General features: G+C 47.3%; 1 protein-coding gene across 5 annotated transcripts in view; it reads right to left on the bottom strand.

The window, feature by feature from the left end:
* LOC140387908 (SH3 and multiple ankyrin repeat domains protein 3-like) overlaps positions 1-18,069 on the bottom strand; it is a 1,536,301-nt gene that overhangs the window by 420,553 nt on the left and 1,097,679 nt on the right. For all 5 annotated transcript variants that reach the window (XM_072471211.1, XM_072471213.1, XM_072471209.1 and 2 more), the window contains exon 14: positions 5,135-5,301. In XM_072471211.1, coding sequence (XP_072327312.1) covers positions 5,135-5,301 — 167 coding nt within the window. The remainder of the gene's footprint in view (positions 1-5,134; positions 5,302-18,069) is intronic.

Genomic DNA, 18,069 nt, shown 5'->3' on the forward strand with positions numbered 1-18,069 from the left:
CTCTCCTTTACCACTTTATCTTTCCTCTTTTATAAAATTCTTCTCAGGTGAACTTGTTTTGGGTGAGAACAAGAAAAGTGCAAAAATAATTTTTTTAAAAAAGTTTAAAAAGTTTAAAAGTTTTCTTTTCAGAGTTTTGTTTTTGCAGAAGTTCTTTTTTCCTTCCTTTTCCCTCACTCACCCAGGTCGAGAGAGAGGGAGAGTGGCTTCTGGTCCGGAGTCCCTCTTTGTTCCTGCCTCATGGTGGTTGCCGCGGGGGGTGGGTCGGTTGTTCCCCGCTGCTCGGTCCGGGCCGCCGCTCGTCGCACCCTGCGCTCTCCTGCTGGGTGGGGGGGGGGGGGGGGTCGGTCGCTCCTCCGTTCCTTCCTCCCTGCAGGTTCAGCCCCCGCTTCGGTCCTGGCCACCGGTTCGGTCCTGGCCGCTGCTTCGGTCCTGGCCACCACTTGTCCTGCCCTGTGCTCTGCTGTCGTGCGTGAGGGGGGGGGGGGGGGGAGGGGGCGCCAGATTGCTCCTCTCCCGAGGGCCCAGTTCCCCTGCTCCCGATTTCGCGGGAAACTTTTAAAAACTTTTTAAAGACTTTTAACAATTTTTTTTTTATCCAGAGGCCCCCTGAAAAAGCACCAACTTCGTGGAACTGCGGGAGCCTTTTTGCTGCGACCGCTCCGCTCACGAACGCCACCGGAAGTCAAGATGCATAATAATAACACTCTATAACACATTTGAATCAGAATGAATAGGCCACATGGCCTCTGGAGTGTGTTCTAACATTTAATAAGATCATGGCTAATCTGATAGCAATTTAACTCCACATTCGCACCTACCCCCTATAAACTTACATGCCCTTGCTTCTAATGAATTTTCATAGAGCAATAATAAGTAAATCACTTTGGTCTGGGACTGTAGTCACAAAAAAGGTCAGACTGGACAAGAATGGTACAACTATACAACTACTTCATGGTGACTTTTACCAATATTACTTTGTCATTTCTTGATTTTATTGTCTCACAAAATTGAATTCAAATTAAACTGTGGAGATAGTTATACCTACCTTCTCTGGATTATTAGTCCAGTAGCATAACCACTACATTTACGTACAAGTGTGTTGGAGTGTGAGACTCCCTTACAAAATGCCAAGCTGCTTATGAAACTGACCCAATGAAAGTTCATCATAAATTGGATAAGAAGCTAAATTCTCAATGTAGGAATAGGCCAGTGAACTGCTTCTTGGCTGTAGAGTCCAGCATGAACGGCTACAGTTGGCGGATCCCCAGCTGTGCTGACATTGTTCCCAGATTTATTTGTGGCTCGAAAGCTTCCTCCATGTTGCCTTAAAGGCCAGTAGCTACCTGAACCCAAATTCTGAACATCCAGCGACAGACAAAATCACTGTACTCCCCGAGGCCGAGATCTAGGGAACGTCCTCCTCCACTTCAGCCCTTTGTTACTGTGGCAGGTTTACTTGAGATTTCAACAAATTGTGTGCCAGGAGCCAATGGGGCCAGCAGCAGCCTCCCCAAGAAAGGCCTAAACCATCAATTTACTCATCTGTGCAGCTGCCAGGACCTGTGAGGACTGTCAGGCCTGTTAAGCTCACAGTAGGTGCTGGAGCAGTCAGTCCTTTTACATGTTGTCAGTGCTGCAACCTCTACTGTTTTACTCACTACAGTTTACAGAACATTTGGGTTATCCCAAAAAAAGCAACAGAGATTATATTGCAATACAGAGTACATAAATATTCTGAAGTTCAACTTATAATATAGCAAGCAAGTATTGGAATGTAGGGAAGCATGGCAGCCAATTTGCACACAGCAAAGTTCCACAAACAGCACAAGATACATAACTAGGTCACCTGCATTAGTGGAGTAGGTTGAAGGATAACTGGCCAGGACATCAGGAAGAACTTCCTTGCTCTATTTCGAATAAGATGATGGTATAATTTATAGCAACCTGAGACCCTAGACCAGACTTCAATTATAACATCTCACCCAAAAGACATCCCTCTGTAAATCACCAGATGTTTTTCTACAGTAAAAATGCTAAAGTTCAAATTGTGGTTATATCTGTATTGTATTACTGCCTGCATATACTTACCATATTATAATAACACCCCTACTCCCAGTGGCTTTGTCGCATGACAATTGATGACCTTCAGCGTTTAAGGTATCCTTTATATTAACTACATGAATTCCTCCATTGGGGTGGCATGGTAGCACAGTGGTTAGCACCGTTGCTTCACAGTGCCAGGGACCCGCGCTCGATTCCCGGCTTGGGTCACTGTTTGTGCGGAGTCCGCAAGTTCTCCCTGTGTTTGCGTGGGTTTCCTCCGGGTGCTCTGGTTTCCTCCCACAAGTCCGGAAAGAAATGCTTGTTAGGTGAATTGGAATTCTGAATTCTCCCTCAGTATACCCGAACAGGCGCTGGAGTGCGGCGAAGACGGGATTTTCATGGTCACTTCATTACAGTGTTAATGTAAGCCTACTTGTGACATTAATGAAGAGTATTATTATTATTTGATTCCATCTGTGTAAGTGTGTGCCAGCTACCCTTTCTTCTGAAACATAAACTAACATAACCCTTCTATTAGATTTCATGGTGCAAATCACTCCTAGATTATTCGACAGATAAATCACTGAATCCCTTAATTAGATTCTTCACTCCAAGGTATCCATTGTACTTCATGTAAGCTACCCAAAACTCTTGGATTAGATTCCAGCCTATTATTCACGCCCAGCCAAATATTATTGCATATGCAAACCACCTGAACTTCTCAATTAGATTCCTGTCTGCAAATTCTGGTCTTAAATGCTGAAAGTCTGTGCTGAGTTAGCTGACACACACTGGGGATGTGTTAAAGCGAGTGTAACTTGCCAAAGAACTACAAGGCAAGGTAGGGAAAAACATCAGACATAGTTTCCACTCCTGGCAAAGTGAACATGCACATTTGGATGTTCGATGAGGATGGAAGGTCAGCTGTAATGTCCTACATGATCACACAACCTACAAAGCCTCTCATTTCAGTCTACAAATGGGGGACCAGTTAGATAAAGATAGCTGAGGTAGAGAGAGTGAGAGCAACAGAGTTACAGGCAGCATAAACAGAGAATTAGAAATAGTATTAGAGAGAAAGACAGAAAGCGAGTTGCACTTAAACAGCAGAAAGAACATTTAGATAGTGATAAGGCCAGAAGGTGAGAGCATGAAACAACAGCACTAAGTGAGGGTAAATGTTTAGGGATACGGGAGGCATGGTGGGAGGAAATGAGGCGCTGAGAGAAGGAAAACATTAGATGAAAGAAAGGAACGAGACAGAGAATATTGACAAAATTGAATGGCAATAATTTTTTTTATTCTTGGCTGTGCTTAAGAAGATTCCATGTTCTGAGTTGGTGTCCATAGTTTTAGGATATGGAAGTGTTTTAGAGAATTCAATTACAGTGATGCAAAGAGTCTCAGAAAGCTTCTTGCAGTTGTATGGAATGTGTGGGGATCATTAACAATGTAATTGTGGGGAGCTAGTCAACAGTGAATGTTCTTAGATGACTTCAAAGATAGACTTAGATAGACTAGTACAAAGATAATAAAAGCAAAATACTGCAGATGCTGACGATCAGAAATAAAAACATAAAATGCTGGAAAATACTCAGCAGGTCTGACAGCATCTGTGAAGAGAGAAGCAAAGTTAACGCGGATTCTGATATGACTCTCCTTGGGAACTCCTAGTGTGCAAGATCTTTTGGTTGTTACATCCTTCATTGTTATCCTTCATTGTATGAAATCAGCTCCATGGACCAAAGCGAAGGCACTCACCTGCGAGAATGGTGAGAGGTTAAGATAAGATCCTCTCACATAAGACAGAACTGTGACTGATCAATGGAGTCACTCTCAACCAGAGGTTCGGGCAAAGATCGCAAGAAAACAACAGAAATTCACGGGGTTTGATGAGACCCTCCGCTGTATATTAGACAACAGCAAGGGCATAATAACATTCATTTTGATATTATGTAAGAAGTGGACTGAGACCCCAATGGTTTTCTACAACAGTGGAAGGAGTTAAGAACTGGAGGCAGACCCACAGAGAATGTCAATGATGTCAATAAATGAACAAGCTTAAACCAACGTGCACAAAGGAATGTCAGGCTCAGCACCAAAGGAAATGAAAACAGTCTTTGCCCCTAACACTTCATTCACTTACTATCTGATAAAAATACTCCAAGCCAGAAGTCTGAGAAAAGAACATCCACCTCTTGGGCTTTTTCAGCTGGAGACAGAAGTTAGAAAGCAGCTCCTAGGCTCTGAGATCAGCCCGTCTCTGACGAACCCCGTTGCTGCAACCAGAATGATTGAACACTGCTAATGGCAGAGTCCTGAGGTTCAGCACAACTCACTCATGCCTGACCCCTCTCACCCTTTACACAATGCACACAAACACAAGAGAGGGGGGAAGGAACACGGTGCAACAGGACAGTGGGAACCCTGAATCCAACCTCAGTGAAATTAAAGGACCGGTAGGGAGGGACTGATGGGGGCTGGGGGAGTGGAAGAAGAAGAAAAAAGCACATTTACCTTTACTACTGGACTGAGCCTCTGCATGTGGCATGTAAGGATGATGCAGAAATGGAAAACAAATGAATGCATTTTGGTCAAAAATTGAACTGGAAAGTTAGAAGTGAATTGATTCCAGGACTGTGTTGTTCGTGCAACCGAGAGATCATTCAGATCTGAGTGAGCGTGTGGACCTCAGGAAGGGCTGAACAGCATGCAGAAAGGAGTAGGTGAGCCCAAGTATTCAGCAGCATCGAAAAGGGACATACGGTGGGAGGGACAGTGAGCGGCGGAGAGAAAGACGTGGTTCAGCACCATGGAGAAGGTGAAGGTACAGATGGTACGGTGAGTTCAGCACCATGGAGAGGGAACAGGTAGATTGCGAACTACATCGTGCCGAGGCGAGGAGAGTCAGTGCTGGAAAGGGAGGGTAATAAGTTCTACTGAAAAAGTGAAACAGTCAGATAGAGGGAATAGAATGGGAGAGTGAGAGAGGTGGAGTGAGATGGGTGGTTCAGCACTGTACACACACTGAGTGAGTGAGTGAGGGAAGGAGTGAGTGAGGGAAGGAGGGAGTGAGGGCCACACTAACCTTTGACTCGCTCCCCTCGGTGCAGCAGGATCTCCCCCTCCCCCTGGGGCTGATAGGGCTTCACCACGATGAAGGTCCGTCCGGGAACCGCACTGTACAGTTTGCGCTTGGGTCCTCTGTGCACGGCAGCTGGGGTGATGATCGGCTCAGCGCCCACGGTGCTCGGGCTGTAAACGAAAACATAGGTGACAGTAGTTCTTCCGGACCCGGAGCCCGAGCCGGGCCCGGGGGCCGCCCCTTCCCACATCCTCCGTGACCTGTCCATGATTGGGGGGCGGGGGGGAGCGGCTCACTCAACTCGGCCTCTCCCGGCCGGAGCGCTCGGACACCGAACGGAAACCGGGCACCGGGTCCGTCAACATCGCTAGTCTGAGGAGGGCGGTGATGTCGCTGGCCACAGCCGGGGCTGCGACATCCTCCCCCGGCCGGAGCGCCTCACATGCCCGCGCTGAGTCTGAGCTCCGGCTGGCTCTCCGCTCACTCCCGGGCTGGCACCGAGCAGCAGCCCAGAGAGCCCCGCCCCCAGAGAGAGTGCCCCGCCCCCAGAGAGAGAGCCCCGCCCCAGAGAGAGCCCCGCCCCCAGAGAGAGAGCCCCGCCCCAGAGAGCCCCGCCCCGAGAGAGAGAGCCCCGCCCCAGAGAGCCCCGCCCCCAGAGAGAGTGCCCCGCCCCCAGAGAGAGAGACCCGCCTCAGAGCGCCCTGCCCCCAGAGAGAGAGCCCCGCCCCAGAGAGAGAGCCCCGCCCCAGAGAGAGCCCCGCCCCCAGAGAGAGAGCCCCGCCCCGAGAGAGAGCCCCGCCCCAGAGAGAGAGCCCCGCCCCAGAGAGCCCCGCCCCGAGAGAGAGCCCCGCCCCAGAGAGCCCCGCCCCAGAGAGAGAGCCCCGCCCCCAGAGAGAGACCCGCCCCAGAGAGAGCCCCGCCCCCAGAGAGAGAGACCCGCCCCAGAGAGAGCCCCACCCCAGAGAGAGAGCCCCGCCCCCAGAGAGAGCCCCGCCCCGAGAGAGAGAACCCTGCCCCCAGAGAGCCCCGCCCCCAGAGAGAGAACCCTGCCCCCAGAGAGAGCCCCGCCCCCAGAGAGCCCTGCCCCAGAGAGAGAGCCCCGCCCCAGAGAGAGCCCCGCCCCCAGAGAGAGAGACCCGGCCCCAGAGAGCCCCGCCCCCAGAGAGAGCCCCGCCCCCAGAGAGAGAGAACCCCGCCCCAGAGAGCCCCGACTCCAGAGAGCCCCGACCCCAGAGAGCGAACCCCGCCCCCAGAGAGAGAGAGCCCCGCCCCCAGAGAGAGAGAACCCCGCCCCCAGAGAGACCCGCCCCCAGAGAGAGCAGCGGCCCCAGGGAGCCACGCCCCCGGAGAGACCCGCCCCCGAGAGCCACGCCCCAGGAAGCCCGACCTCCAGAGAGCCCCTCCCCCAGAAAGCCCCGGCCCCAGAGCCCGCCCCCGGAGAGAGCCCCTCTCCTAGAGAGTCCCGCCCCCAGAGAGAGCAGCGGCCCCAGGGAGCCACGCCCCCATAGAGAGCCGCGCCCCCAGAGAAAGTCCCGCCCCCAGAGTGTGAGCACCGCCCCCAAAGGGAGAGCACCGCCCCCAGAGGGAGCCCCGCTTCCAAAGAGCCCCGCCTCCAGAGAGCCCCGCTCCCAGAGAGCCCGCCCCCACAGAGAGCCCCGCCCCCAGAGAGAGTGCCCCGCCCCCAGAGAGCCCCGCCCCAAAGAAAGAGAGCCCCGCCCCCAGAGAGAGCCCCGCCTCCAGAAAGCCCCGCTCCGAGGGAGAGAGACCCGCCCCCAGAGAGCCCCGCCCCCAGAGAGAGCGCCGCCCCCAGAGAGCCCCGCCCCCAGATAGAGAGCCGCGCCCCCAGAGAGTGAGCCCCTCCCCCAGAGAGAGCCCCGCCCCCAGAGAGAGAATAACACAGTTCAAATTGGATAATAATATGTACATGGCCCTTGTTGGGAAGATAAGCCAAAGTCTTTTGGGCATTTTTTAAAAGCAAAACACAGCAACTGGATGTATTCAGCACTTTAACCGAACATTTTCCTCCACACCTCTGAAGATTCAGACGTCCTCAGGCACTACTTTGTTGGCCCCTATGTCAGGATGAGACCAGTCGGCAAAGCCCATATTTTCAATAAATGCCCACTTTTTCCAATCAGCATTAGTATGAGGTAAGTTTAGCTTCAAAATAATACCAATGAGAAAATTTAGCCTCATCCACTAGCCTAAACGTTCACATCCTCCACCATTGGTGTACCATCCACTACGGACACTGCAGGCAGCTGCCAAAATCTTCACCCCCGCCCATTGAGGAGGACAAAAGCAGCAAGTCCACGGGAAAGCCATCACCTCCAAGTTCCCCTCCAAGACTCTCTAAATTTATTTAAAAACAAGATTGTGAGCACCCAATTCATGTTTTCCAATGAAGGGGCAATTTAGCGTGGCCAATCCACCTAACCTGCACATCTTTGGGTTGTGGGGGCGAAACCCACGCAAACACTGGGAGAATGTGCAAACTCCACACGGACAGTGACCCAGAGCCGGGATCGAACCTGGGACCTGCGCCAGGAGGCAGCAGTGCTAACCCACTGCGCCACCGTGCTGCCCGACTCTCACAATCTTGACTTGGGAATTATATCGCCATTTATTCATGATCACGAGAGAAAAATCCTGGAATTTCTTACTGAATAATGTGGGAGCGCCTTCACTACACAGAGAGCAGCTATTCTCAAGAGGTGCTGAATGCCAGCCTTGCCAGTGAAACCCACATCCAGAGAATGCATATAATAAGAAAACATGATGAGCGACTGTCCCATTGTGAAGGACTTCACGTGGAGTCCAATCCTCTTCTCACCTGTTTTTCACAGTAGAGGTCATTGCACAGAAATCAGAATTTGGATCCCGGGTTGATTTCCCCTGAGCCACATGTACTGAGGGCCAGTGTAAAGTAATAGTCATACAACATTCTCCACTTTAAATAGTCAGACCTGGCATGCAGCATCATTTGCCAGAGTTTGTTTTCTTGCTTGCAAATGAGCAAACAAGCACCATCTGGACTGTGACCACCTCAGTGGAATACGAGGCAGAATTTACAAAGCATGTCATCTAAGACACAGAATCTCCCTGATGAGATGTAATACATGGAACACTTTCAGCATGTAGAGACTGCTGATCAGACTGACGGAAGTAGAGAGCCCAACTTGAGGCACCTCATTGGAGTGAGGATATTAATGCTCCTAAGGGGGTACAAGTGGAACAACAAACATGTCTCTGGGTATAAATACTTAAACATTTATAAGAAAATATTCCATAATTTGGACTGGTTTTCTTTCACAAAATGACTTCATGATGGAGAATTTCAAACATTCTGACAAACATCAACTTGCATTTACATTTCAGGACATTAGCTTCAGAGCTAATGAAGTATGTTTATTTTATTCATCCACAGGAGATGGGTCTCACTGACGCAGCCAGCATTTAAAGCTATTGCTAATTGCCCTTGAGAAAGTGGTCTTCTTGAACTGCTGCAGTCCATGTGGTGTGAGTACACTCACAGTGCTGTTGCGGAGGGAGTTCCAGGATTGTGACCCAGTGACAGTGAAGGAACGGCGATATATTTCCAAGCCAGGATGATGAGTGACTTGGAGGGGAACATCCAGGTGGTGGTGTTCCCATGTGTCTGCTGCCCTTGTCTTTCTAGATGGCAGTGGTCGTGGGTTTGGTAAGTGCTGCCAAAAGTGTCTTTGTGATGCTGAGCATCTTGTAGATGGCACACACTGTTGCCACCGTTCATCAGTGGTGCAAGGTGTGAAAGTTTGGGAAGGGGTACCAATCAAGCGGGTTGCTTTGTCCTGGATGGTGTCGAGCTTCTTGGGCATTGTTGGAGCTACATTCATCCAGGCAAGAGCAGAAAACTCCATCACATTTGGACTTGTGCCTTGGAGAGGCTTTGGGGAGTCAGGAGGTGAGTTACACACGGCAGGATTCCTCGACTCTGACCTGCTCTTGTAGCCGCAGTATTTATACAGCTAGTCCAGTTCAGTTTCTGGTCAATGATAACCCCCCCAAGAAGTTGATCGTGATGGATTCAGCAATGGTAATGCCATTGAATGTCAAGGGGTGATGGTTAGATTATCTCTTGATAGTGCCTGACACTTGTGTGGCACAAATGCTACTAACCATCTGTCAGCCCAACCTTGGATATTGTCCAGACCTTCCAGCATTTGGGAATGGACTGCTTCGGTATCTGAGGAGTCGTGAATGCTGCTGAACATTGTGTAGTCATGCGTGAACATCCCGACTCTCATCTTATGATAGAAGGAAGGTCATTGATGAAGCAGCGGAAGATGGTTGAGCCTGGGGCACTACCCAAATGAACTCCTGCAGTGATGTCCTGGAACTGAGATGACTGACGTCCAACTACCGCAATCATCTTCAAATGTGCTAGGTATGACTCCAACTAGCAGAGGGTTTCCCCCCTGATTCCCATTGACTCCAGTTTTTCTAGTGCTCATTGATGCCACACTCCATTAAATACTGCCTTGATATCAAGGGCAATTACTCTCACATCACCTTGAGATGAGGTGAGTTGCACTCATCTAGGCAAGTGGAGACTATTCCATCACACCCCTGACTTGTGCCTTGTAGATTGTGGACAGGCTTTGTGGCGACAGGAGATGAGTTACTCACTCACCACTGGATTCCTAGCTTCTGACCTGCTCTTGTAGTCACAGTCTTTATATGGCTGGTCCAGTTCAGTTTCTGGTCAATGGTAATGCCCAGGATGTTGATAATGGAGGGATTCAGCAAATTATAATGTCATTGAATGTCAAGGGCCAATGGTTAGATTATCTCTTGTTGGAGATGATCATTGCCTGTCACTTTGCGGCAAAAATAGCACTTGCCACTTGTCAGCCCAAACCTGCATATTATCCATGTCATGCTGCATTTGAACATGAACCACTTCAGTATCTGAGTATACTTGATATATATGAATGTAGTTACTGTTGTAATATAAGAAATGCCACAACCAACTTATACACCGCAAGGTTCCATTAACAGCAATGTCAGAATGACCAGAAAATCTGTCTCAGTGATGTTGATTAAGGGTTATGTATTGGTTGCAACACCAGAGAGAATTCCCCTGCTCATTCCATGTCACTCAAATATCACGCTATCCCTCATCAGCATTATGAGATGCCTACAGTTGTACAACGTAATCTCTGCCCAACCAGAAACCAATGTTGTGTATACTTGGTCGTGAACCATTGTTCATTTCTGCAGTTTCAGGAATTCCCTGCACTCCTTCCTAGCTACTCTTTCTTCTTCAGTTTCCTTTTGCACAAAGTGACTTTCCCCTCAAGGTGACTGTCGCCTGGAATCCTCAACCCAGAATCCTTCAACCTCTTGAGTGTGATAAAGCTTTTGCAGCTGCTTCTGAAGCTCAGAAACTTTAAGCTTGACTGCTGGTATCAAGGGAGAGATTCGTTTGACATGCAGTCATCTCAGATACACAAACCATCCAGGTGCTCCCACATTGCACAGGTAATGCACAACACGGATGTTGGCTGCCCCGCCCCAAACTAAAGCAATTTTTTGTTAATTTGTTTTAAATAAAGCATAACTTAGTGCTTTAACACTTCAAGTATAAGTGTCAGTTGCATCGCAAGCTGAATTATCACTGAGATTAAACTCCAGATTCTAGGCTTTTTCAAACTCCGCTGGGTTCTTGCAGCTCAAGGTTAATTTATTTGGGGGAGAAACTCATCGGTCAATGATATCAATGAAGAATGCCATGCGGGCTACGAAGGCAGTGGCCCACAGGACCGCTTTCCCCAGTAAATCAATGTAAATCAGCATAGCACTGCAAATGAATTTCTCTTCCTTTCATTTCAAATTAGATTGTTTTAACTTGCACAGTGACCTACTGTTGCGAAATAAAATGCCTGAGAACACTTTTATTTAATTAACACCAATTAATTAACCTATTTCTGGCTCAAACCAGGCATTAGTTATTGTACCAAGTAAATAAGTTGATAAAAATTAGTGCAGAATTGCTAAAGTGAAGCACATTAACTCAAATTACTGTGAAATAAATAAGTAAAAATTGCATATTCATGTTTCAATCATGGAATCATAGAATGTACAGTGCAGAAGGAGGCCATTCAGCAACTGTGCTAACCACTGTGCTACCGTGCCGCCCAACATGGTTCCTAGTGGGAATTTGAACATTTCAGGGGTGTTGGATTTTTAAATATATATATATGTAATGGGGATGGGCTTGGGAGCTTTTTTTCTTGTCGCTTCTTAATATTCAGCCTGAGTAGAGGCTACTTCGCTAGCAGCAGGGTTTTCAGCTAGCAAGAGGGAATGCGGTGCGGCGAGGAGCTGCGACCTGTAGGACCTGCTTAGACCTGGTTCAATGTGCCTCGCTTGTTTGTTTGGTGTGCGGGAATGGGGATGTAGAGGAGAGAGCATTATTCTCTGGGTGGTGATCAGCCAGTTCAAGGGAGGAGTAGCGGTTGGGGAGAGGGGGATGGTGCCGTTTGTTTTTGTCTCATTTTCTGAGTGAATTGTTCCCTTTAAAGTGAAATTTCACACATACCCGGCCTCTTGCTCTTTTTTTGAATTTAGCAGGCAGCTGTTTAAAGCAAAGATGCGCTGCTAATCGTTCTGGTGAAATTTATTGCATTGCATTTACTGCATTGTTAAGCTGAGGCATTTCATCTGGAATCTTTGAAGATCCCCCATCTGGAACTCCCAGAGATGCTAGCTAAGTTATATAGTTTGTGAGACTGAAGGAAAAAAACATTCCCTCTGTTTTAAGATTCATCTTAGTTTCTCGAGTGGAGCGAAATTACAATTTGTCAATTACTATTAGGAAAGATTTACTGCTTAAAATATCACAGAATCACAGAATTGTGACAATGCATTTGGTCTACCCTGTCTGCATCAACTCCCCAAATGAGCATCATGACTTAGTACCATTCCCTATGTCCCTGCACATTGCTTCCATTCAAATAAGCATCTAAATCCCGCTTGAATGCCTCCATTGAATCTACCTCCACCACACTTCCCGGCAGTGCATTCCAGACCCGTGGCGTGAAAAAGTTTTTTCGCACGTTACATTTGCTTCTGTTGCTAATCATTTTTAATCTGTACCCTCTCGCTCTTGATCCTTTTACTAGGGGGAACAGTTTCTCCCCAGCTACTCTGTCCAGCCCCCTCATGATTTTGAACGTCCTTATCAAATCTTCTCTCAGGCTTCTTTCCAAGGAGAACAGTCCCAACCTCTCCACTCTATCCTCATAACTGAAGTTTCTCATCTCTGGAACTATTCTTGTAAACCTCGTCCGTACTCTCTCCAATGCGCTCACATCCTTCATGTAGTGTGGTGCCCGGAACTGTACACAATATTCCAGCTGAGGTCTAACTAGTGTCTTGTGTAAATTCAGCATAGCCTTTTTGCTCTTGTACATCATGCCCCTCTTAATAAAGCCCTGGATTCTTTATGCTTTATTAACTGCTCTCTCCACCTGTCCTGCCATCTTCAATGATCTGTGCACACAAACACTGAGCTCCCTCTGCTCCTGTACCCGTTTAAAAATGTTACCCCTTATTTTATATTGTCCGTTATTTTTTAAGTTGTTCCTTGACTGATCCATAAATTTACGTGAGAGTTAAAGCCTTAAAGAAGATCTAATTTGATAACATTTACAAATGGCAATTTCAGCCGGATCATTTGTTAATTTTAAATCAGAGTTCCATATTATTTTTGGTTAGCGAAATTCTCAGAGACGTGGGCATAAGCAGAAGTATGGAGTTAAATCAGACTGGTGATGATGTTATTGAATAGTGGTAAAACAAGGTTCAAAAGGCCTTCTCCTATTATTATGTCCATATGTTCCGCCACTTCATGAAGAGAAGGACCATTCTGTGAAGACAAGGCATTGAAACTGACGGCTTACACAGTCTAATAGCAAATTAACATCACAGCACAAGGGTAGCAGCAGGGATAAGTTCACAAGTAAACATTTAATTTTATTTGCCTGTAACTTAAAGTAAGCCAAGCAATTTGAAATAAACTAAAAAATACAAACGGCTTTCATTAAATGCACAGGGTTACAAAATACATAGGGTTACAAAATACATAGGGTTACAAAAAACAGGAGGGTTTGGCTTGTGTGGGGGTTTAAAGTCAAAAATTGGATTCATGTCTCAAATCTTCCAACATGCCCATTTCTGGACTTAACTGATGTGTGTGGGCAACCAATCTGATCAAAGGAAGTGGCCAGCAACTTTAAATACTCTAATGAAGCCGCTGGTCTCATTGTCATGCAGCTTTTGAACTTTAATTGTTGCCTACCAAGTTTCCCATGGGCCAAGGAGCCAAGTAGCATCTTTGAGAAGATGACTTGGGAGATTCAGGAGGGTGTATGCCTTCACACCCACTTTCTTGATCCAAATGCCTACCTGAGGAGCCTTCCCTGAGGCCTCTGACCTCCTGTCTCCCGCACAAGGACTCCACCCCCATCTCACATCCCCCTGCTGAGCCCTGATCTTCACCCCTCTATCAGGCTCCAAATGCCCCCTCACCTCCACCATCAGGGTCGAATCCTCCAGCCCAGGCCTCTGCACCCCCCCCCCTCCACCCCACCCCCCTCCCCCCAACCACACCCACCATGCAGCTCCCAACCTCTACTCCTCATGGCCTGATCTCCCACTTGTCCCCCACCTCCAATCACAATCCCCCCACACACACCACCCACCGCCAGTTACAGGCGTGGCCATACCCAGACAACCGGAAGCCCAGTTGCCACTTGGACTGAGCCTCCAGGCAAGGAATGGATCACTGGTGTCACTCACACTCTGTGGACATGTGTAGGGAATCCCCAGCATACCCCTCCCCGCCTTAACTTTCTGACAGATTCTCTGCTGAGAGAGCTAAAGATGTTAGAGTCCAAACCACAGGTCTTGACAGTGCCAAGATTGGTACCTAAGGCTTACTCAAATTGGTATATGAGAAATAAACTAGAAGGTAATTGTGTGGTTAAAAGAGTGGTGTGAAAGGCAGAGATTTCAATTCATGGGGTTTTAGTAACAGTTTTGGGGAAAGCATGTCTTGGCTGTTCCGTTTGTGCTCTCACTTAGTCAGGCAGTGAGTGATAGGAGCGAAGCAATATGTCCGAGCTGGCGCTAACAGAGACACACATTATGTATCCAGCACCTCCAATACAACAAGCACTGTTTCAGCCAGTTCCCAGATATAAACGACCAGCTAATAAACAATTAACAACCAGATTCACTAAAACAAGGCTGGGAATATCTGGGGTGGTAGACGGAACTTTAAACTAATGGGGGTGGAAGGGTGTGTGTGTGCGTTCAGGAAAGGGTGAAGTCCAGAGTTAGCAAGAGGAAAGTCAAGGCTGTGGAGTAAGTGTAGTAAATTGGGTAAAAATAAAGCAAGTGAGTCAGAAGGGACAGTGAGCTTCGCAAAGATAATAGGGCATGGGCTATTAATATTGCCCAGAGACAAATAGAAAAAGTTAAAAGGTGAAATTGCTGAATGCGTGAAGCCTTTGCCACAAAATGCATGAAATAATAGCACAGATAGAAATAAATGCATTTCATATAGTGGCAATTATGGAGATTTCGCCACAGAGTAACTTCGGAACGAAATATTCCAGGGTACTTGATTTTTGGAAGAGTCAGGCAAAAAGGGAAAGACGGAGAGGAGGTAGCCCTGATGAGAAATGGTGGGGTAACAAAAGGAAAAAGGATCTCAGCCTGGAAAATCAAAGTGCAAAGTCAGTTTGTGTGGAGCTGAGAAACAATAAGGGATACAAATCGCCTGTGGGAATAGTTTATTGCCCCCCCCAATGGTCTTTGTAGCGTCAGGCAAATAATTCAGGAAATTAGAGGTGCAGGCAACAAAATGTAATAAAGTAAGTAGGGGTCTTAATATTGATATAGACTGGATCTGCAGTAGGGGTTTGGAGGTTGAGCTCATGGCATGCATTTAAGAGAGTATCCTACATCTGTATGTCAAGGAACCAACTAGGGAACAGGTTAATTTAAATGTGGTATTGTCCAACGACAAAGGGTTAATTAATAACCTTGTAGTAAAGATTTTGCTGGGTAGGAGTGATCACAATATACTAGAATTTTATTTTGAGTTTAAGAATGATTTAGTTAAGTCCACAACCAGGGGCTTAAATCTGAATAAAGCAAACTACGCATGAGTTGGACGTGGGGAATTAAGAAGCTTGATGGTAAATAAGCAGTGGAAAACAATTTCTGAAAAATTGTAATTGTAACCAATATATGTTACCTAAAGAATAAAAATCATAGATGCCTCAGAGATAGGATCAATTAGAATGGGAAATAAGGAAATGACAGAGATATTAAACAAATGTCTAGTGTCATGAAAGGAGGCTCAAAAGCATTTAATAATCTTTATTATTGTCACAGGTAGGCTTATATTAACACTGCAATGAAGTTACTGTGAAAAACCCCAAGTCGCCACACTCTGGCACCTGTTCAGGTACACGGCGGGAGAACTCAGAATGTCCAATTCACCTAACAAGGGACTTGTGGGAGGGAACTGGAGCACCCGGAGGAAACCCATGCAGACACGGGGAGACACCGCTCAGACAGTGACCCAAGCCGGGAATCGAACCCGGGACTCTGGTGCTGTGAAGCAACAGTGCTAACCACTGGGCTGCCGTGCCACCCCTAGAAATATCGGGGAACCAAGAGTCTCTGAGGATAATTTCATTAAAGAAATCAATATTAGTAGTGAAATGGAAATGAATGAGACTGATATCCAAAAAACACTGGGTGATATTTCAAAGACCTTCCTGCTGGCGAGACCTTCCTGCCAAAGGCAAGCCCCCACGGTGGAATTCCCAGTGGCGGGCGGGTGAGCCATTGAAAATGTCATAGACCTTGCCATAGACCTTGCTGGGACTGGAAGATCCCGCCAGCAATGGTGAACCGCCTCCGCTGCCAGAACATTTGCTGTGTGTGTGTGTGGGGTGGGGTGGGGGGGGGGGGGGATCCCAGCCACAGTGACTCCTGCCAACACAATATGGCCAGGCGTGCGCACAATCCTATGTCGTTATTTAGAAGAAACACGTTTGGATGCCGATCACTCAGTTTCTGGGCCTTGTGGGAGCTGGTTCCGGGGATCGGAATGGGTAGGGAGGGGAAGGCTTCTAATCCACTGGACAATGGCTGCAATACCATTTTCAGCTCCAGATTTTCTTTCTCCCAGCACAGCACATTTAAGCACCAACAGGCAGATGGATGATGGAACACTGGCTTACTTGTACACCGCCCCTTCCACACCATTGAGATATACTGCCATGGCAAGGTGGCTTATTGGAAGACAGGTGCCTTCCAAAAAGGATGGGGTAAAAAAGGCAAGAACAATGTTAAGAAATTAAATGGGATGAAGAAAACTGTGGGACCCCTGCGAGATTCTGCTAACAGCACAATAATATCTAAAATTCCTTTTTTTAAGTTTTATTTTTCCAATTAAGGGGTGATTTAACGTGGCCAATTCACCTACCCTGCACATCCTTGGGTTGTGGGGGTGAGACCCGCGCAGACACGGGGAGAATGTGCACACTCCACATGGAAAGTGGCCCGGGGCCAGGATCGAACCTGGGACCTCAGCGCCATGAGGCAGGAGTGCTAACCACTGCATCATCGGGCCGCCGCAATATCTTCAATTCATGGGCAAATGATGATTGCGCTTGTGCCCTGCCGCACACCACCTCCTATAAGGATGGTGATCGCGCGTACAGTTATACATGCACAGTATTGGCAGCAAAGAAAACCGCCAAAAAAATCCATTGGACTTGATAGCCATGGTAGTGTTTTAAAAGAGGTGGCTATAGAGATTGTGGATGCATTGGCTTTGATCTTCAAGAATCCCTTCGCATTTATAACGATTCCCACAGATTGGGAGGTTTTGAAATGTAACCCCATATTCCAGAAATGAGGGAGAGAACAAAAGATGGAACTACGGGCCATTGAGCCTAACATTATCAGAAGGCAAAATGCTGGAGTCTATTATTAGGGCATGGTAACAGGTTATTTAGAAATTCATAACTTGATTAGGCACAGGCACACATGGTATAAAAGGGAAATCGAGTATGACAAATCGGTTTGAGAGTTTTAGGTTCTTACTGTTATGGGGAGCCAATGAATATAGAATATTTACAAAAGCATTCAAGAAGCGGCATGTAATAATGTGGCATCTTTAAGGGGCAATCCTTCCCTGGCCATGTGACCCACCTGGAACCTATGGTGATGGCGCATGTGAATCTGGACCTATCGGGTGCCAGGGCATGGTCCCAGGTAATGGGTGACCATCAGAGTATGCCCGAGAATTGAGGGAACGGGTGCTGTGTTGGAGTTGTGCTAATCTATATATATGAAGTACTTCCTTTGTTAATAAATCACCGTTATGATTTCACTCCGTCTCGTTGTATTCCCTCGCGCTACAACATCGGCGACGAGAATAAATCAGACCAGTCGAGATGAAAAGTCGTCAACTTTTGGAAGGAGGGAAGAGTGCGCTCTCAGTATCCTCCAAAAAAAGTAACGATTCAACCACAGTCGAAAAGCTGTGCCACTATTCGGAAAAATCGATCTATTCGATCCGGAGGTTGAACATTAGGGCCGATATGTTGAAAGGCTTCAATAGCTTTTGGTTGCAAATTAAATCACGGCAGAAGACAAGTAAAAGGCTCTATTATTCACATAATCTCGTGAGAAGCCTAACATCTCTGGAGGCTCTGGATACCAAATCATTTGATCAACTCGTGCAAATAGTGAGAGACCACTACATTCTCCACCCTCCATTATAAGCACGCTGTAAATTCCACTCAGCCATTAGGGCTCCTGGAGAAATAGTTCCCGGTGTTGTAGCTAGGCTTCGACAGATGGCT

Source organism: Scyliorhinus torazame, chromosome 13 (genome assembly GCF_047496885.1).
Source record: "Scyliorhinus torazame isolate Kashiwa2021f chromosome 13, sScyTor2.1, whole genome shotgun sequence".
Taxonomy (NCBI): Eukaryota; Metazoa; Chordata; class Chondrichthyes; order Carcharhiniformes; family Scyliorhinidae; genus Scyliorhinus; species Scyliorhinus torazame.